This window comes from Dipodomys merriami, unplaced genomic scaffold, assembly GCF_024711535.1.
Source record: "Dipodomys merriami isolate MVZ:Mamm:240054 unplaced genomic scaffold, mDipMer1.0.p SCAF_26, whole genome shotgun sequence".
Taxonomy (NCBI): domain Eukaryota; kingdom Metazoa; phylum Chordata; class Mammalia; order Rodentia; family Heteromyidae; genus Dipodomys; species Dipodomys merriami.
The window spans coordinates 12,975,981-12,997,110 of NW_027204048.1; the positions used below are offsets into that span (position 1 = coordinate 12,975,981).

Sequence of the window (21,130 nt, forward strand, 5' to 3'; positions counted from 1 at the left end):
ATTTAAGTTCCTGGGTAGCGAGGATTATAGGCATGAAACACTGATGCCCAGCTCAGTCCATTCATTTCTTGAAATCTCATCAAGACTCTCATTTCTAGCCCACTGGCTATAGGTTCAGTGGGAAAAAAAGAAGCCACTTTAAACTTATATTAAGAGACATCACTAAGCTGGGCATGGTGGTGCATGCCAATAATCCCAGCACTTGGAAGTCTGAGATAGGAAGATTGCAAATTTGAAGGCAGCCTGGTCTACAGAGAAGACCAAAACCAAACAGCCAACCAAACAACAAACGAGATGCATCTAAGAACACTGGGTTTGCTATAACAAATACCTTCGAAAAAGGGCCAACAGCTACTCATTTTCAAAAGGCTTTTACTCTGTGCCAAGCATGGTACCAGGACACGCCGCACGTATCCCTTCATTTACTAGCAAGGCAGTTCCTCCTGCACAAGGCATTAGCCACCGTCAGCTTCATAAGAGCACGGAGACAGAAGCCACAACAGAGATAGCACAGAACAGGAGCGAGTGAAAAATCACAATGTAAGAACCAGGATGCAGTGCTGATGGGGAAATAGCGGAAAGATGACAGCCGCTGCCTTCCAAGCTTGGGAGACTCACAAGCTCCAGGCAAACAAAGCTAAGGGCGTTTCCTCCATTGGAGGGGATGTCCCCCCCCCCCCACCCTTTGCCCACCTACTCCTCTTTACTCACTCAATTTCTCCTGACAAGGGAAAGGGGACAACTTAACCGTCTCACAGGATGAGAAGAGAGCCACAGCAAAACAATGAACTTGATGCCTGAGGCTGCACCTACCTCCTCTTCTTCCTGACTCTCAAACTGGTACATCCAAAAGTTCTCCATGTTCGCAGGTGCTGTCTGGGCAGCCCGGCCAGCTCTGGGGCAGCTGCTGGTGACCTGGGCAGACTCCCGACCTCAGAGCTGCTTGGGGGGACTGTTTCCAGTGGTATTAGGTGCCCAGTCAATGATGCAATGGGTAATAGGAGACATGATCATCTCCGGGAGTGTCTGACCTTCCCCCCGCCCCCCCCCCCGCCCTTGCATTAACCCATTGGTGCCTGAGTAGCCTTGTGTCATGCGTCATGGGTGGAGCGCCGTCAGCTGATGTTTCTGATACCCATCCAAGCTGGCAACTGCACCTACTATTTCTGGGGAAAATAAACTTGGCTCTGAGGTGCCACCACAAACTTTCACACGCCCCAAACTCTGCTATGTTTATAGAAGCTGTGAAGAAGCATCCGGCTCAGGTGGAAGGAAGAGGCTGGGGTTAGGAGAAATGTTCTCTTGGGCTTTGTATTAGAACACATCTGGGCAGGGGGGAGGGGGCCGAGCTTACAGACTCTGGCCAGCGAGTGGCTAGACCTCTGGGGGCGCAGGATGCTAGAAGTAAACCCTTGCCCCTCTCCATGATCACCATGCACCACTGACGGCCCTGCGCTCTGCTGTAAGAGCCATGTGACAAGTTTGCTACATAAATTCAGGAAAAGAGCCGTCCTAGAACCAGCATGGGTTCAAGGAAGTCAACAGATAATTCCACACCAGGCTCCAGAGATGAACTGTACCTACTGGTTCCATAGAGAAAATAAGGAAGAATAGATAAGAGGAAGAACAAGACAACACCCCAGGAGATGAGGGAATAAGGCAGGAGGTGGCTGTGAAGGCAGGAGGCAGGGCTGCGTGCATCTTAACCAAAGGCTGCAGCCTTCCTCACCAAACACGCAGTCAGGTTTACCTTCAAGTCTGCGTCGTTAGTTTTGTTCTGTGATAGAAAAGAGATTCAGAGATCTAAACCAACCCAGAGGTGGCAAATCTGTCCCCTACTGTGTGCTGTGGACAAGCTCTTTGCGGCTCCCATCTCGCTCACCATTGCTTCTGCTGGCTGCCAGATTGCACCTACTACATCTTGAGTCCACCTGATTGCAATTTCTACAGCACTCTCTGAGAAAGCCCTTTTTAAACCGTGAGCATCTTTCCTGGCTGATGACACTGGGAAATCCCTAATACTTCTTTCTTCCTGTTAGGTATTTTTTTCTTTTTTTGTAGATATTTTTATTGTAAAAATACTGTACAGAGGGGTTACAGTTACATGAGTAAGGTAATGAGTACATTTCCTATCGAGCATTGTTATCCCCTCCTTTGTTTTTCCACTACTATCCCTTCCCTTCCACCTCCACAACTACCCCCCCCCCAAGTTGTAAAGTTTGCTTTCAACATAGTGTCTTGTACATCTCAATGTTACAATCGGTCAACCTGTATCCTTATTTCAGCATTTTGTTATTTCCCTTCCCCCCCCCAAATTAGAAAAATGAATATACAAGATGTAGATACATCTTGTATGTACACCAGAATTAAATACATTGAAAATAGGGGTTATACCATGGGGGAAGACCATACAAAAGAAACAAAACAAAACACATGGTACATTATAAATACATTAAAAACAACAGCAAGAAAGATAAAAAATCACTTGAGTCTCTATCTTGGGGTTCATTTCACTTAACATCATCTTATATGATCATATATGTACATAGCCTTTGAGCTTTTCTGCTTGTCCTAGAGGAGAAACCCTAGGTTTCCTTGGCACAGGCCAAAATTTTCTTAATAGAGACCCAGAAACTCAACAAATCAAAGAAAGGTTGGATAAATGGGATTGCATGAAATTGCAGAGCTTCTGCATGGCAAAGGACATAGCTAGCAAGATCAATAGAAAGCCCACGGACTGGGAGAAGATCTTCACTAGCCATACAACGGACAAGGGTCTCAGATCTAAAATATTCCTGGAACTCGAAAAATTAAATCCCCCAACAACAAATCCTCAAAGAAACAACTGCCCAATAAATAAGTGGGCTAAAGACTTAAAGAGAAACTTCTCTGAAGAAGAAAGAAAGATGGCCAATAGACACATGAAGAAATGTTCAACCTCCCTAGCCATAAAAGAAATGCAAATCAAAACAACATTGAGATACCACCTCACCCCAGTTAGAACAGCAAAAATCAAGAACTCTAACAACAACAGATGCTGGAGGGGATGTGGACAGAAGGGAACCCTACTGCATTGTTGATGGGAGTGTAATCTTGTTCAACAACTTTGGAAAGTAGTATGGAAGTTCCTCAAATGATTCCACATAGAGCTCCCCTATGACCCAGCAATCCCACTTTTGGGCATTTACCCAAATGACCACAAAAAAAAGACCATACTAAAGCTCCCAGCACAACTGCAGCATTATTTACCATAGCTAAGATATGGAACCAACCCAGATGCCCCTCAGATGAATGGATCAAGAAAATGTGGTATATATATATACAATGGAATTCTATGCCATTAGGTATATAAAAGGAAGAAAATCACTCCTGCTGTTTCTCAAGTGTCCAGACTAAACAGTCCCTACCATTTAGCTCTCCATAGCTCCCAGTGAAGGCTGGCTTTTATTGCTTTCTCTTTTTTGTCTTTTGTTGTTGTTGGTTGTGGGGCTCAGGGCTTGGGTGCTATCCCTGAGCTCTTTCACTCAAGGCTGGTACTCTACCACTTTGTGCCAAAGCTCCACTTCCGATTTTCTGGTGGTTAAATGGAGCTAAGAGTCTCACGGACTTTCCTGTCTGGGCTGGCTTTGAACTGTGAAACTCAAATCTCAGCCTCCTGAGTATCTAGGATTATAGGTGTGAGCTACCAGCACCTGGCCCTTCCATCACTGTTAAAAAATCGCTCTTGTTCGAGTTGCAGAGGGACTTGCTTGGTCTCTGAAGCCAATGGAATGAGTCCACACTGCTACTGAAAAAAGCATTGGTGTTTTTTAAAAAGTTATTAGCCAGGGATGGCCAGCTCACACAAGCCCTAAATCACAGAGGGACTACAAGATAAACAAAAGCAAAAGCCACACTGCTAGGCCTTCTGGAAAGTGCTAGAAAACATACGTGCAATGTCCTTTGGGCATGACAGAACTTGAAATTCTTTCCCTGGCTTGTTCTTTTTTTTTATTTTTCCATTCCTTCTTCCTTTATGGTTCACGCTGCACCTGAAACCTACTCAATTATTCACCAGCGCCTTCTCCAGGATCATCAATAATGGATAATGTCTGTGATGGGAAGCCTTCCCAACAGCAACATGGAGGCTGGGATGAGGGCACTGAGAACATGATCCACACACCCCATCCGAGGGAGAGATGCCGGCATGGAGATAATAGCCAGCCGCAGGGCCTCGGTTCCCCCAGCGCCAACAAGACCCTTGGCTTCCTGGCTTCCAACTCCGTGTGCATCTTGACCCATAGAGCAATGGTAGTAGCCCTAGGTCAGGCTGTGCAGGTTTGCAAGCAACAAGCACAGTGGCCCAGGTCAGCTCCCAGCCCCTCAGTTTGGGGGCTCATTGGCATACTGGCTCTGCCAGAATTTATGAGTGCGACAGACACTGACAGTCCATTGAGAATAAAGTTGAACTCCTACCATGGACATGCTTGGTCCTCTGGGCTAGCGCCTCACCATTCATTTCCTCAGCCACTGGGACTCCCAGATTTCTCCAGCACAGTCACTGGCTCTACCCACCATGCTGGCTTTGTTCTCCCTTGGACACTGTGGGACCTGCAGAGTTGCTTACTCTCAGCCAGATGACAGGACAGGGCAGAACAGATGCCCCTCAGTAGACGATGGATCAAGACAATGTGGTCTATATACATAACGCAATTCTACTGAGCCATCAGAAAGAATGATGTTGTACCATTTGTAAGGAAATGGAAAGACTTGGAAAAAAATTATATTAAGTGAAGTACAGCCAGACAAGAAGAAACATAGGTTGCATGGTTTCCCTCATTTATTTTGTGGTAGCTAGAATGTGCCTATAAATCCACAAGTAAACACACTGGATGGTAAAAATATACACTGAATCTCTAGGCATTCACGCACAGTAGGACTAAAGGAGGATGTTCTGAGGAGAAGAACACAAAGGTGTCATGTCTGTGTGCATCTGATCCCATAAAGCAGTGTTTATCAATGAACTCCAATAAAGGAAACAAGAGTTTTTTTCCCCCTTTTGTTGCTGTTTTCACATTTCCTTGTTTCTTGTTTGTTCGCTTATCTATCTTTTGAGAGGGCAAGAGGGGGCACAGAAATGGGGGTACTCACTAGAAACTATGCTGAAAATTAACTACTGTATACAATTTGTGGGTGAGAAAAACTGGGAGAGAATTAGGAAAGGGGGATGACATTGTTTAAAAAAAAAGAAATGTACTCTTTATCTGACTTATATAACTGTAACCCCCCTCTGTACATCACCTTTATAATAACAATAAAAATGTATTTAGAAAAAAGGCCAGGGCAAAGACATGGCCAGCAGTTGCTATATATATACCATTAGGTTTTTTAAGACTAGTAGTTCCTGGATGAAAAGTAATAAGATGGCCCCCAAGGATCTCCACCTCCCATTCAGACCCTTCTGTCACCCTCCCTGGGGAGCAAGCATGAGTTACTAATCTAAGCAATAAAATACAGCAACAGTGATGAGATGTCACTCTAGGCTTAGGCTTCCCAGGCTGGTACATCCACCTTGCCATTGATTAAACAGCCTGCTCATCTTGTACACTTTAAGTATGAGACAGGGCCCTGTGTGAAAGACCCAGGATGCCCCTGACCAACCAACAATGAAAGCTGAGGCTCAGTCCTATACCTTGAGCTCACCTAGGGAAGAAAGCTTGACTAGGAAAACTTGATCACACCCCTGAGAGGCATGTCTATACTACCAAATACTGGGTGGAGATCGAAGGATAAAATGTGAGGCCAGCTGGGACAATAAAAAAATAAGCTAGCAAGGCCCAGCTTAATAAACAAGTGGGGCATGATGATTCTGATCTGAAATCCCATGTACAGATGAGGCACAGACAGGTAGAAGGATAACAGGTTGAGACTAGCTTCGGCAAAAAGCATTGCCCCCATTAGAAGAATAACGAAAGCAAGAAAGGATTTAGGCACGGCACAAGTAATAGAGCACTCTCCTAACAAACATGAGGCCCTGAGTTCAAACCCTAGCTATGGCACAAAAACGAAATAAAGGCAAAACAGGAAAAAAATGGGATTCTTGACAGCAAGACAGGTTATTTTTTCTTAGTCTTATAAGTCTGGCAAACACAACCACAAGGTCAAGAGAATAAGATGCTACTAATAAGACTTAATGAATTAGCAGGTGCACCTGATCAACAGTCTTGGTCAACAGTCTCTTAGCAACAGTGAAGAAAAAGCATCCATAATGGCTGCATGCTGAATTCAAGGCAGGGAGTGTGGGGACCTCAAGGACCTTGACTGAGGGCCTCAGTCAAGCCGAGATATTCCTCTACCTCTGTACATCATCTTTTTTAAAGTTAAAAAAAGTGTACGTGGTGGAAGAAGTGTTAACACAAGTGTTTAGTTCCCGGATGCCGAAGCTACAGACCCCTCAGAAAGACGGGAGCTCACTTCTCACAAAGCACTGCTAGTGCTGAATGGTTTCCTGTCTCATACACTTTTACCGTTGGTCTCTGGAGCAGGAATAGGGGCCGGTACATGCTGCCATTTTCACTGCCTAACCAGACCAAGTGCTTGATAAAAGAGCTGCTTAAGGCAGAAGTCACCCGAGAGCAGGACAGGATTAAATGTACACTGAGGACTGGAGTGCTGGGGATAGCAGCATGACATCTGAGACCAGGAAGGAAGGGCCCCAAGATCAATGACCTTCATTCATTCGCCAGTGTCCATCCGGAATGGCAAGTGAGCTTTGGCTTCTTCAAATAGTGAACACCTGGAGCCAGTGATTCTTATTTCACATGTCCAGGGAGGACCCAACAACTGCAAAGCCAGTGTCTCTTATGTTCACCCTGAGAAAGAAACGAGACCATGTGTTTTACCCAAACCAAGGAAGGTAGATGACTTTTTTGAGATGGTCGCAGTAGGCCAACCATAAAGATGTCTACAGGATGACACTGAGTGTTACATTTGTGTGACTCACTCTGAGTGAAGTGTAAGAGTTGGATAGGGAGACTGTTCTCGGAGGACCACCTGTGATTCACAAAGGCAGTAGGTTGATGCATGTGAAAAGTGGAAAGCAAGATACTAAAGAATTAAGTGTTAGGGTCCAGGGTGTAGTGGAGCACACTTGTAATCCCAGACAATGAGAGGCAGAGATAGGAGGCTCTAGGTCAGAGGTCAACCCTAAGGCAAAAGTATGAGGCCCAATCTGTAAAACAAAGTGAAAAGCGAAAGGATGATATTTGGCTCAAGTGATAGAGCACTTGACTAGCAAGTGTAACTGAATTCAATCTGAAAGGAGTTCAGCCTGAAAGGAAGAGAAAAAGGATTAAGTGTTATGTAGTTCATAGTTTAAGGTGGTAGTTGCAGAGATAGCTGTGTAAGACCAGCTCCAGAGACTCAGACCAGAAAGTCTAGAATCCTGAGATGAAGGTGTATAAAGAGGGAAACCCTGGCTTCATTAACTGGGAATCTGACGTGGACAGAGGAAAACTGGGGTGGATTGAGGCCACTCTGGACAGCCAGAGTGGATGTTTCAATTTATAGAACAAGCCGCATTTCACAACTACCTTGTTTCAAGGGAAGTGTACTCTCAGCTATTCTACTTGGGGAAACTTAGTCCGAAATGCCCAGCCTTTCGTCAGACCTCCCTTGGTCCATCCCCACTTTATGTACTTTTTGATGAAGTTGTCAAAGCACATCAGACACCAAGTGGAGCTGAGGGCCTGTTGTCTCAATTTGGGAAACAGCAGGGGAAAAATTGTCCACAGGTCTCAGGAAAAAGTGAAGTGGCCCTTGTTTAGGTCAGAAAATATGCTCTCCGATGGCTTCTTGCAGTAAAGTAGTCAAAACAGTTTCCAGAGATATGGGCTGAGCCAGGCATGGTAATCCTAGCTACTTGCAATCCTAGTTTGTAATGCTAGCTACTCAGGAAGCAGAAATTGGGTGGGGAGGGGGACATCGTTTTCAAGGTCAGCCAAGACCAACAATTTAGGAGGCTCCATTTCAGTGAATGGGTAGGCATATGGTGGGCATCACAGCTATGGTTGAAGCACAATGGTTAGGTACAGTAGCCCACACCTGGCTTCCCAGACAGAGGACTGCAGTCCAGAATAGCCCTACCCAGAAAACAAGAGGCTATCTTAAGAACAACCAATGCAAAAAGAGGCCAGTGGAGTGGCACAAGTTGAAGAGCACCTGCTTTATTAGCAAGTGCAAAATCCTGACTTCAAGCACAGTGCTATCACCATCACCACCAAAAAATAAAATAAAATAAAATAAAATTGACAAACCACATTGCAGTATTAAGAACATGTTGCCAACTATACTTACAATGGGAGTAATTTTTCATATTAGAGATGATGGCATTTATAGATAAGTCCTGTTTCAAAATGGCCTGGGACTGGCAAACACCTGGCATTAAATGTTTGCTCTCTCTGCTCCTGACTTTTCTCCATCACAGAGCCCCAGCCCTCTTATTAAGGAAATGTCAAGGATTCACAGTTGGGGAAGGCTAGCTGGGAAAGTCTACACCCTCCTGGGCAGCTTCTTGAGCCTCCATTTACTTAGTGAGCATGTCAGACACAAAACAATGGCCCCCTGCACAAGCATTCTAACTGGAAAGTGACCAAATTCTTTCTGGTGAAATTGTCCACTTCCCTCTCTGTTACTCATCCTATCATTTTTTGGTATGGTTTCACCTGTATGTTGCCTGGTGAAACAATCCATTAAAAAGCTAAGAAAGATTCTGCTTGTGAGTGGGGTCAGGTAAAGAGAAAAAAAATTGAGGCCTGGAGGTTACAAAAAAAATCAATTTTTCCCATCACTTCTTTTTATTCCTCGGAGCACAAAGTAATTGGAGACTTGCTTTCTGGTGTGTAGATCATCAGACAAGTTTCACTCCAGTGATTTGAAGGTGGCAAGGGTCTGAAGTCAGCCCACGGAGCTCCCTGTTGGGCACAGGGCTGGGCTGCCGGAGCGTCCAGGTGAAACTCTCCAGGTGAGTTAAAATGATTGGAGGTCCTGAAATACTTCAAATCCACTAGGAGAGGGCAAGAAGCTTGCAAGCACTCTCTCTGTGTCCTGTTCTGTTCACAACTGAATGAATCATTGGTTCTCCGAATGGAAATTTCAAGGTCAAGTCTTTTCATTTTAAAGATGTACCAGAAAGACCACTGCAACTGCAAACCAACTTATTCCAGGAACATCAGCAACTCGGCGTTCCTAGAAAAATGGCTCACTTTTGTTGTTGCTATGAGCAAGCAAGTACTGGCAGGGACTTTCACTGGGTATCCTACTTTGCAGCATGGGCTGTTAAAATACTCCCTGGTAAAAGATGACTCCCCCAAAGCATTTCATTGTTAAAGCAAAGTCCATTGACCTACATAGTTATTCAAGGCCGAGGAGAAATCAATGCATCACACTTGACCTCCCGTGAAATCCTCCTGCTGCAATGGCTGCTCTTTCTGCTTTCCTTCCCTTCAGTGTTCATGGTTGCCAGGCTCTAAGCTCACCCCACAGCCCAGGGCTTCTGAATACTGTGAGTATGGTGCTAATCTACTTGGCAAGTAATGCTCTTCACACCTTAGGTAGCACAACCTTGCCCTGATCCTTTTTTTTTTTTTAACTGCTTTACTCTTTATGTGCATGATGTAAGCCAAATTAAAGTGTTCATGCTAATGCAAACGTTGCAAGGAATTACAGAGAAAGAACTCAGCACACCTGTACCATGACATGGCTGATAAAGGAGACCTTTCTTATAAATTATGTGCTCAACGTACAGAACTTTTTACCTTTCTCTGATTTTTCAAGACAACAGTAAAAGATGGAGAGTCCCTTGGTGTAATGACTGCTCTAATGGTGTGATTCCAAATATTATCTTTTTAATTTAAGAAACAGAGGCCACAAATATATAGTTCTGAGAATCAAACCATAGAATGAATAGCAAATCATCACAGAATTGTTTTTTCCCTACTCCTTTCTACTTCACGGTTCCATGCCCAACCTAGAATCATTTAGCCCTTTCTTCAGGTATTTAACTTCCATATTCACAAGGCACATGACTGACCTTCATTTTTCAACTTCAGACATTTATTTCTTGGCTCCCATAGTCAATGATCAAGACCGGCTTCCTTTATAACATCCATTCCCTCATCCTCTCAATATCATAATTTCTGTACTCTGAAGACTGTGCATATGCTCATCCTGGATTGGACACAGCATCCAATGATTGCATACCTTCCTTGTGTTCAACAGTTGTTTGGGGGGAATGTTCCCTCATTTGCTCATCTTCTATGTGCTGACCAATATTATGCCAAACTTTTTTTTTTTTAGTTGTGGGGCTTGAACTCTGGGCCTGGCTGCTGTCCCTGTGCTCTTCGGCTCAAGGCGAACAATCTACCTCTTGAGCCACAGCGCCACTTCCAGTTTTCTAGTGGTTTATTGGAGATCAGAGTATCATGGACTTTTCTGCCCGGGTTGGCTTTGAACCATGATCCTCAGATCTTAGCCTCCTGAGTAGCTAGGATTACAGGTGTTGGCCACCAGCACCAAACTTTTTTTTTTTAAGCCATCTATATCTCGTCAGTTCAAACAAATCCGGAAGTCTCTCTGCTCCACTTTTTTCTAGAAACCTCCTCACTGGAGCCGCCAAGCTCTGAAGTAGATGCTTCCTTGGCCTTCTATACAAGTTTTATACTGGCTCTCCACGCCTTCATCTTCTGTTCATTCTCTTCGTATGGTCTCTGTATTAGATCCTTTGTTTCCTGAGTCATGTATCTCTTTTCTTGCTTTATGCTCTCAGAGTAGTAGTAGCTTTCAGGGAAATATGACTCTAATACTCCCACGAGTCTTTCTTACTTCATTATTCTAGATAAGTACTAGAAAAGTACCCAGTATTGACAGGTTTTTATGCACCTTACTTTCCATCTTTTCCGTCTTCCGAGTTGAAGATTTCAACTTTGTCTTCTATCCTTCGTACTGAAATATTCTCTTTGTAAGTTCAAATTTCTGTGGTACTATTTTTTAGCTTAGGAGTTTTCTTTTTCTTCGAATGGTTTTTTGAAATGCAGCTGACTCTACCTTCAGAGCTCCTTGTCTTCTCCTAACCCTCTGAAAGAACTGTTAACGTCTTTGAGCACTGTCTATATTTCTCCAAGTTGTCTTGTCCTTTTTGCTCATTTTGGGTTTTTGTCTTTTATGTTAGAAAATCTCTCCAAAAGTCTGGCTATCCATTCATATTTCAGAGTGTGTTTCCGGAACCTTCAATGTAGGGTGATCAGCTAGGGACCCAGATGTGTGGGGAAATCTCCAAGCATCAGTTCCTGCAGGCTCCTTCCTCCTGGCCGTTCCATTTTCTCAAAGAGGAATACTATAATCTGCTTAGCTATGTGGGTGCTAAGCCTAATACTTAGGAATTCTAAAGCATTCTCACAGACTCCTTGCTTATTAGGTCCTGTGTTCCCCAAGGTACCCCATTCCTACTCTATGCTATGGCCTGGTGTCGCCACAGCCATGCTTCTCCTGCTCATCCTTTCCTTCCATTGTCAGTGGAGAGGAATCACCTGTCTGCACAGGCTGGAGAGACATCAGGAAGTCTCCTATCTCCTGGGGCTCCTGCCACTTGAGGTATCTGATGTCTCAAGTGCCCGAGGAAGTTGACAGTACAAATCCCCTCAACGATTTGGTAGAAAAGAGGAGACAGAAACTCCACTTGTGTATTCAGCAGGATTCACCAGGAATGATGTTGTGATGAGACACCCCTCCCCCCTGCCCCAAATCTCTAGGGCTGAAAATAACCCAGGTTATTTTATTCTGTTCCATATTCCACTGGGCCAGCAGAGAACCCCACACCCAGGCTGTGCTCACAGAATGCACGCCACCGTTTCATGCCATTACCTTCTCACCAAGAGGCCTCCAGGTTGGTTGCCTCTGGAGAAGAAAACACAGTCTTTGCCATTCCTGCCTGGAAGCAACACACCTCAGCCTTCATGTGTCTAGGAGACCAGGAAGGGCAATCCTCTGTATTAGCAAGAGAACTAGAAACATCAGGGAATACTCATGTGTCTAGCACAGCCAGTTACCAAAAACTGGAGCAATAGTTCACTGTTTCCATTTTCTACTAGGTCTTCTTTCTGCTTTTAAAAAAAGTACTTTGCTCTCATTTTAGTGGACTTTTAGGAGAGAGCAGAGGTAAACACCATGTCAGAGCTGCAGGCCACAGAACCCAGAGCAGCCCGGACCTGTCAACAGGCACTGAGTGCTTGCTAATGCACACGGCAGCACTATGTGTGCAACACCTTGTAGAATCCATCTGTGACTACACCATGACTGTTCTCTGAATGATGCTGATGCCTGAGGAAGATTGGGTGGGGGGGGCATTTTCCAGAATGGGCCTTCACTGTCAATATTTTTCAATTTTTTTTGGAAGGAAGGTCTCAAACATACATCTGAAAAATAGAAATTCCTTACTACAAGCAAATCAGCACTGAGCATCCGATGTTTATATATATATATATATATAATATATATATATATATATATTTGCCAGTCAGATCTGGGGCTTGAACTCAAGGCCTGGGCACCATCCCTGAGCTTCTTTTGCTCAAGGCTAACACTACCACTTGAACCATAGCTCCACTTTGGGCTTTTTCTTTGTATGTGGTACTGAGAAATCGAACCCAGGGCTTCATGCATGCTAGGCAAGCACTCCACCACTAAGCCATATTCCCAGCCCATGAATAATTTTATTCTGTCTTCCCACCCTATTCCAGCCAATAAACACCAGTTTGCTTTAAAAAAAAAAAAAAAGTGCTGGGAGAGAGCGAGGGAAAAGGTGACATTGTCCAAAAAGAAATGTACTCTTTACCTGAGAAAAATGAGTGGTGTTAAAAACATAGTTCCTGATTAGCAATTATCTCTAGTGATGGGTACTGCAGGCATTCTTGATTTCTTTCTGTTTGCCCATTGTGTTTTCTGGTCTGCAAATGTGCTGCTTTTGTATTAGGACTTCCAGGGCTGGGGCTTCATGTCTGCAGGCCATTATCACAGTGGGATAGCCCTGATTGTTGTAACTAAATCTGTGCTAAGAAGGATTTAGTTCAGCCTCAAGTTGGCAGCTCTTATATGGGGAAGCTGCCCAGATAATACTTTTTTCCCCCTCTTTAAGTCAGTGTTTCTCAGCCTTTCATCTACTTAAGAAACTCAAGGAGCATGTATAAAACAAAACAAAAAGCTGGGTATCAGTGGCTTACAGCTGTAATCCTAGCTACTCAAGAGATTGAGATGTGAGGATCACAATTCAAAGCCAGCACAGGAAAGAAGTCTGAGTCTCTTAATTCTAGTTAACCACCAAAAAGCTGAAAATGGAGCTATGGCTGAAGTGGTTGAGCACCAGCCTTGAGTGGAAAAGCTAAGGGACAGCCCCCCAGTCCCTGAGTTCAAGCCCCAGTACCTGCATAAAAACAAAAGAAACTACCCTCCCCCATCACTGAGCTCTACCTCAGGTATTCAAGTTTGAAAAGGGAGGGCAATAATTTTCACTTTTAACAACTGTACCCCCACCCCACCAATCTGGATCCCCAAACTGCATACAGCACTATCTATCTATCTATCTATCTACACATACATCCATACCCTATACATATATACATGTATATATATATATACATATGTGTATATATATATACACACATATATTACATATAACAATGTCTTTCTGTTTCCTACAGCAACATGCATGAAATGAGCATTCAGTAAATATCTATTTGTTTCTGGGGCCACAAAAAGATACTTCCTATAATCATAGCTTAGCAAAGGAGATACAACCCACAGATTCAAAGGGCTTCAAAATGACTGAGGGAAGATTTTACAGCACAGGTTTGAGGTTTGTTTTCTACTAATTCATCATAAGCTAGTAAACCCTGCTCCCCAATTTCCTAGCATTAAGTTTGATTTCTAACAGTATGGGTTCCTAAAGCATTGGTCAACATTCTACAATTAAACAATGGCTGGAATGAAACATGGAAGAGGGTTGGCAGTCAAGTTCAAATGAATAAAAGCCATGCTTGGCCTTACTGTTGTCTATTCTGGGGCTCAATATGAAGCCCCCAAAGCCCCTTGCTGAAACAAGTCATCTCAAGGAGCTGGTACAACGGAGGAGGTTCACAGAAGAGAACCCCACCTAGGAAAATGTTTCCACAGCTGTTAGAAAGTTGCTGATGTAGAAAGTACTGATGGGTTTCCCGGCTTCTCACAGGATGCGCAGCCTTGCCTCCTGCCGGCTCCCTACTGAAAATCTGCTGCATTTCCATCTCATTTGCAAAGCGCTTACTGCAATCCCTTCTCTCTCTGAGAAACCTGGAGCCGGCTGGAGGTGAAAGGGAATGGTTGGTTTGTTGAGCTCACTTGTTTTTACCCAAACCTGTAGAGTTGGGAAGCCTGTCTGAAATAACTGACCCAATGCTGCCCCCTGGCTGAGGAGGGCGCAGCTGCCTCCCTAACCCTTGCCAACGGCTCCTTAAAAGGTGTTAGCAATTTAATCAAGGAGCAGCCAATATTGACTACTACTAAAACACGAGATGAAGGATACCACTTTGACCTGCACAGACCTTTGCATATTAGGAAAATGAACAAGCTGCTTCTAATAATGGATCTTCATTCCAAAAGATCCGCTGGGAAACAGCCTGGTACAATCATAAAATGCAGAATTAAATGAAACTGAATTTAACCTCTTCACCCTTCTCTTATCCAAGCTCCATTTTTAAATGAAATTGCTTAAAAATTACTCAACAGAATGGAAAAGTGAGAAAGCAGAAACAATATTTATAGCGAGGTGGCAGAGCAAAGGTTACTTTTCTTGATTTATTTCGAATGGCCTGTGATACCCAAGTTGGCCATGTTACCAAATTGCGTAGGTATTTCAAAGATGGAAAATAAAAGGTTGAATGAGGCAGGAACAGCTTTGTGTGCTTCTTCACAATGAAGTTCAGTCTAATTTAAAAAGATGCCCTGCGGGAGAGGGAAATGGGAGACCCTGAAGGAAGGGGTGGGCATTGTCCGAAAAGCACTGCACTCCTGACCTGACTTAATGAAATGCCGATCTCTCTGTACACCTTAATAACCACAATAAATTTATATTAGGAAAAAATATGTCGTGGTAGCAGCAGAGGTGACAAGTAAGGGCTTATTGAAACACACCATGGGCAAATGAACGGCAGAATTCTGTGGGGCTCAGCAGGATTCCCCTGATTTCCTCCGAAGAGACGATCTTCTTTAGGGAGTGGTTTAAAAGCAGTGTACCAGGACCCGAGATCTGCCTTCCTAGAAGATAAATCCCACATACCCACGTGCACTGGGAAACTGCTTACTGCAAAGAAATCCTTCCTCAGATGTCTTATTTAAGAACTGAGTATGCTTCCTATTTGCACACAGGACAAGGCCAGACACAAAGTCCCCCATTCTTTGTCTTACAAATAACTGGCCATCATGCCAAACTCATTTGAACAAAATACCCACTAATCTGACTTTTGGTCAAACTTCTTTCCCCTGGGTGCCTAAACTTTGGGCATCCCAGAGCCCCTGTGGAACAGGATAGGGCTCGGGTGAAAATTCTGCTTTCTGCTCTACACGGCATCAAGCCACCCTTCCACCCCGCCAGGGCTGCAAGCTTGTGTTTCTGAACTTGGGCTACTCCTCCCTGGAAAGAACAGCCTTGTGCCCAAACCCAAGGAATTCTTGTAGAGATGATGGTCAGAGGTTCTCCGTCGCCCCCTGACGAAACAGCACCTTTCTCGCAGTTTCCAATATGGCGTCTCCTTCCTCAACCCTGGCGTTTTTGTCCTTATAGATACAAATTCTTGGATTTCCCCCTCCCCCCGCTCCAGACCTTCTGATTCAGCAGGGGTGTGTATGAGGGGGGAGGGGGAGGGGGATCTAAGTCTCATAAAACTGTCCAGCAACGGTTGGAGAGACCCCGATCTCCAGTGATTTGCAGCTTTGGATCTGGCTCCCGTGTGCTGCTTCATTCACTCAGCCCAGATGAGCGCAGGCCTGTTTCTGAAGGCTAACCATGGGAAGAAACGTTCCCCCCCCTTCCCCTCCTCGTCCCATCCCTACCATTTATCCCACAAGATCGTTTCCTTCCAAGGATGCACCAGGCCTCAGAAACACCCACCTCCCCTCCCCTGAGAGTGTGGGGCCGAGCCCGGACTTACATCTCCATCCACCGGCCTCTGGTCGTCACAGTCCCTGGTGGGGCTGATGTCCTGGCGCATGACCCAGATGGGTTCTTTGGGCTCGTCGGGGGTGTAAGGCGAACGGATGGTCCTGGTTTTCACCTCCTCGATGGCCTCTTTGATATCCTTGATGGCCAGCGAGATGGCATCCCTCTTCTCCTTGCTGTAGCGCTGCCCGGTGTCGCCTGCGGGGCCCGCCGCCCGCTGCTGCGGCTGCTGCTGCCCGGCCGGCGGCACCTGCAGCCCGGGGCTGTCGGGGCGACCCCCGGCCGGGGTAGGGGCGCGCTCCAAGTCCTGCTCGGCCTCGGGCATGTCCTCGGCCGCCTTGTCGAGGCTCTGCGAGCTCATGCTCTGCTTGACCTCGGCGACGATCTGGTCGATGTCCTCCTCCTGCTCGTAACTGTCCATGCGCGGGTAGGGCGCGAACTCGGCCTCCTTCTCGGGGCTGTCGGACTCGCCGTCGGAGCGCTCGTCGTAGTGGTGCAGCCGCGCGCCCAGGGCCTCCTGGCGGTAGGCGGCCGCCGCCTCGTCGCGCTCGCGCTCCTCGTAGAGCCGCAGGCCGTCGGGGTCGCGCGCCTCCAGCTCGGGCGCGTCCCCGATCTCCTCGTACACGTGCTCCTGGAGGCCGCCGTAGTCGGCGTAGGGCTCGGCGTAGGGCTCGTCCTCGCCGCGGTGGAACAGCCGGTGCGTGTAGACGTAGCCGGAGTAGGCCGCGTTCATGGCCTCCTCGTGCTCCAGCGAGTGGAAGTGCAGGTGGTTGGGCAGCGCGCGGCGGTGCGCGGCCTCCGCGTGCTCGGCCTCCGCCTGCTCCGTGTACTCCTCGGCCTCGGGCCGGTACTGCACGGCGTAGGCGCTCTCGTCCTCGGGGTCGTGCGCGGGGTCCTGCGCGCGCTCCGCCTCCTCGTCGTCGCCGTCGTCGCGGCCCGCGGCGATCACGTCGCCCTCGGCGGTGTCGGTGTGGTTGTGGAAGCCGCTCTCGGTGCTGGCGGATCGCGCCAGACACTCGCCGCGCTCCTCCTCTTCCTGCTGGGACCCGAGCTGCCGCTGCTGCTGCTGCTGCTGCGCCGCGTGGGGGTCCTGGACGGCGCGCCGCCCGCGGGGATGAGGCCGGCCCGGGCGCGGCGCCTGCGGCGGCGGCGGAGGCCGCGGCGGCTCCCCCTCCGCCTCCGGCCGCTCCAGGTCGGCCTCCACCGACTCGTTCACCTCCCCGCCGGCCGCCTCGTCGGGCACCTCCACCTCCACGGAGCCCTCCAAGTGGTTCATGGTGGGCGTCGGGGAAGGCTGTAGGAGAGGGGCTGCGGCCGCCTCACTGCGCGCTCATGGCGCTCGGATGGGCTGGAAGAAGAAAAGAAACATCCACATAAACACACACACACACACAGAGAAAGGGGCTATTGCTGCCGTGGAAGATAAAGATGGTTGTGTGCATTGTAATTTGCCATTGCATCTCTAATTAATTGCTTATTGCATCCTCCAGCCCCTCCCCCAGTCCCCCCCAGAAAGCCTGGTGAGCATTTTGTTTGTTTTTGGTCTGTCTCGGGGCTTGAACTCAAGGCCCAGGCACTGTCCCTGAGCTCTTTTGCGCAAGGCTAGCGCTCTACCACTTTGGGCTACAGAACCACTTCTGGTGTTTAGGTGTTTGGAGATAAGACACTCACAGACTTTCCTGCCCTGGCTGGCTTTGAACCAGGATCCTCAGGTCTCAGCCTCCCGAGTAGCTAGGATTACAGGTGTGAGCCACCAGCGCCCCCCGCTTCCACCCCCGAGTTCTGACCGCACTGGAACCCAACCAGGCACAACTGGACCCATCACACCACACGACTCTCCCTGCACACCCAGGAACCGAACCTGCCCTCCTGCTGTATAGTCCAATGGAGCCACCAGCCGTCCAAGGAATCATCACGTTCCCTCATCTCTTCCCCCAAACCGATGAGCAAGCCACTCCCTTGATAACCCTCAGCGCATTCTCACTGCCCTCCTTCATCTGGACCTATCTGGCCCACACAAGCCATTACCCTCACTCATTTCTCTGCCCCTTCTGCCCCGTCTCCCCACTGCTAGCCTGAGGATCTTTCTGTAACACGAATCCGAACCATCACCACGGTCTGTAGGCCTTCAATGAGTCCTCTTTTGTGCACAGAACAAATACTTGGCTTTGTATACTTAAAAAGCTTTGTATACTTCCTGAATACAAACACTTCGATGTATATACAGGTGCACTTTTAGACGTGTGCTGCATAACAACTCAGTCCTCACACTAGCCTGCTAAACAATGCTGTCAGGACTTGCTGTTTTGCAAGTGAGGAAACAGAAGCACAGGGAGATTAGATCATTGTCAGGTCATACATTTGGAGTTGGATGCGGCTTTCTAGCTTTGGAGTCTGTTGACTCTAGACTTTTCCCTTCTCAAGCCCCAACAGCCTAAAGTCCTGGCATTGCCACAAAGGGCCTTCTCTGTTTTGTAGGATACCTTTTACGTGTGTGTGTGTGTGTGTGTGTGTGTGTGTGTGTGTGTGTGTGTGTGTGTGTGTGTGTGTGTGTGTGTGTGTGTGTGTATGTATGTTTGAGGGGCAAATCTTTGTCTTCCAGGAGTAAGTTCATATTTGATGATCATCTACAAGTGCCAGCCTCCAAGTCATGTCCTGGGTACTGGGACTGGCTCTCAAGAAGCCCTCTTCTGGGATCTGAAGGTGGAGGTTCAAAGCCATCCAGGGAAGCAAAGTCCATGAGACTCTTATTTCTAGTTAACCAGCAAAATACCACAAGTGGAGCTCTGACTCATGGTAGAGTGCTAGTCTTGAGTTAAAAAAAAAAAAAAAACCCTCAAAGACAGTACCTAGGCTCTGTGTTCAAGCCCTAGCACTAGCTAAAGAAAACAAAACCAGACCAAACAAGAGCTCCTCTCTTCTCAGGTACAAGAGACAGACAATAATTCCATAGGAAGTAAACATGATAACTGGGCAAGGAACATTCTTTCAAGGATATACACAGCAGGGCGGCAAAGAAAGTGACTGTGGAGAGGGTATTAAGACAACATTTGCCCAGAGCAGTAGTCGTTAGCAGATGTTTGAAAGGTAAAGAAAGAGGTTGAGGTGGAGAAAGTCCGAAATAAAGTCTGATTGCAGCTATGGAGTGACTATGGGAAATTATGGAAACGAGGATGGGGATATGGGCAGGGCTGGGCACCCCAAAGTTAAGTATGGAAGTGTGTTTAAGCACTACTGGGTGTTTAAGGGGGGGGTGATAAGGCTTGAGTACTCCCTCCTTTTTCTCACCAGTGTACTCACTCATCTCCTCTCTCCTGTCATTCTTTGCTACCCTCATCCATCCTTGCAACCTCCTTCATCTTCTGATGTCCAAAGGCTCACAGAAAGCTAGTGGCTCAACATTCTTCTGCATCTGAGTGTGTTGAGACAATTGGCCTTTATTGGATATATACCATACTTCAGGACAAAAAGGGTTTCCAAAGTTTCTAAATCATGGTCTTAGCCTCCCAGGGAAGATCACAGGGAAGATCACAATACCTGGAGATAAATGCAAACTAGCGCTGGGCTCAAGACACAGAAGGAACCCAGAGTGAAAGCAATGACAACAGTGGTATCACCTTGTGAATCCAATTACATGCTGCCGTTCCTGTGGGCTGTGGATTTCATGAGCCCAGCAGCATCCTGGGAGCTCAGGCCCTGGAGTGAAGTCTCACCATTTACTCATGTCCTTCATATGACCCAATTGCTTCTGGAGGCTGGAAAAATGGGATGAGGAACAGTTCGTTGAAGAAAAACCCCTCCCTCTCTATCTGAAAAGTCTCCTTGCAAGAGTCCCCCTCCTCAGGGAAACAGCATGAAGCGGGAGAGGAGAGTGTGTTTGGGGGGTAGGGGTGGGGATGCTGTCAGACTAAGATCCTCCAGAATGCCAGAACATTCTGGAATGTTCCACAGCCTGGCTGGAAAAATTGAACAAAAGGAGGGAATACAGGCACCTGGCACCATTTAGACTAAAGCATTTCAGGATTCAGCAGTTGCACCCAGGTATCTCAGAATGTTAGCTGAGGTTCACGTTAATTTGAGATTGATCGAAGGGGAAGCTGTGAATCACTTCCCCTGATCTTTAGTTGTTGATGAGAATTTCCAATAGGCTGTCCCCTTTCAGCACACTTGGAAGCAGTTTTATAAGAAACATTGGACTGAAGGCAAAGTAGAATGTAAAAAGGAACGAAAGGAGTTATAGAATTGTTAACACAGAGAGTATCTGTGTGCACAGTCCTGGGTTGTCAGGGCGAGGTGTTAGTAATACGGATGTAAAGAAAATACATGAAGATGGGGGAGAGGGGTGGAGAAGTGGGAAGAAAAGACTAATAGCAGCCCGGTGCTGGTGGCTCATGCCTGTAATCCTAGCTACTCAGGAGGCTGAAATCTGAAGATCATGGTTCAAAGCCAGCCCAGGCAGGAAAGTCCATGAGACTCTGATCTCCAATAAACCACCAGAAAACTGGAAGTGGTGCTGTGGCTCAAGTGGTAGAGCGCTCACCTTGAGCTGAAGAGCTGAGGGACAGCGCCCAGGCCCAGAGTTCAAGCCCCACGACCGACCAAAATAAAAAAAAAATAAGAAAAGACTAATAGCCATTTTCTCCCTGATAAGAGCTAAAATAAACAATATAATTCCATTTATATAAATTTTTAATATTTTTGTATATTTAAGCCTTCATATCTGTGTTGTATATTTGCAGTGGTAGACTGCCTGCTGGGCTGAACTTCTGCCCAGCCCCATAGCTACACTTGCCTTAGAGCACCTGTCCAGCACTGATGGGTGGGTCTTGGCCCTTCTCAACAAGCCTTGGTAGACTCTATACTTTCACAATCACCTGTATAGTCTGAAAAGAACTGCTTGTCTTTCTC

At 46.7% G+C, this 21,130-nt stretch overlaps 1 protein-coding gene across 4 annotated transcripts in view; it reads right to left on the reverse strand.

The window, feature by feature from the left end:
* Apba1 (amyloid beta precursor protein binding family A member 1) overlaps positions 1 to 21,130 on the reverse strand; it is a 190,529-nt gene that overhangs the window by 43,182 nt on the left and 126,217 nt on the right. For all 4 annotated transcript variants that reach the window (XM_070035707.1, XM_070035709.1, XM_070035708.1 and 1 more), the window contains exon 2: positions 16,215 to 17,570. In XM_070035707.1, coding sequence (XP_069891808.1) covers positions 16,215 to 17,498 — 1,284 coding nt within the window. In that variant the 5' untranslated portion in view covers positions 17,499 to 17,570. The remainder of the gene's footprint in view (positions 1 to 16,214; positions 17,571 to 21,130) is intronic.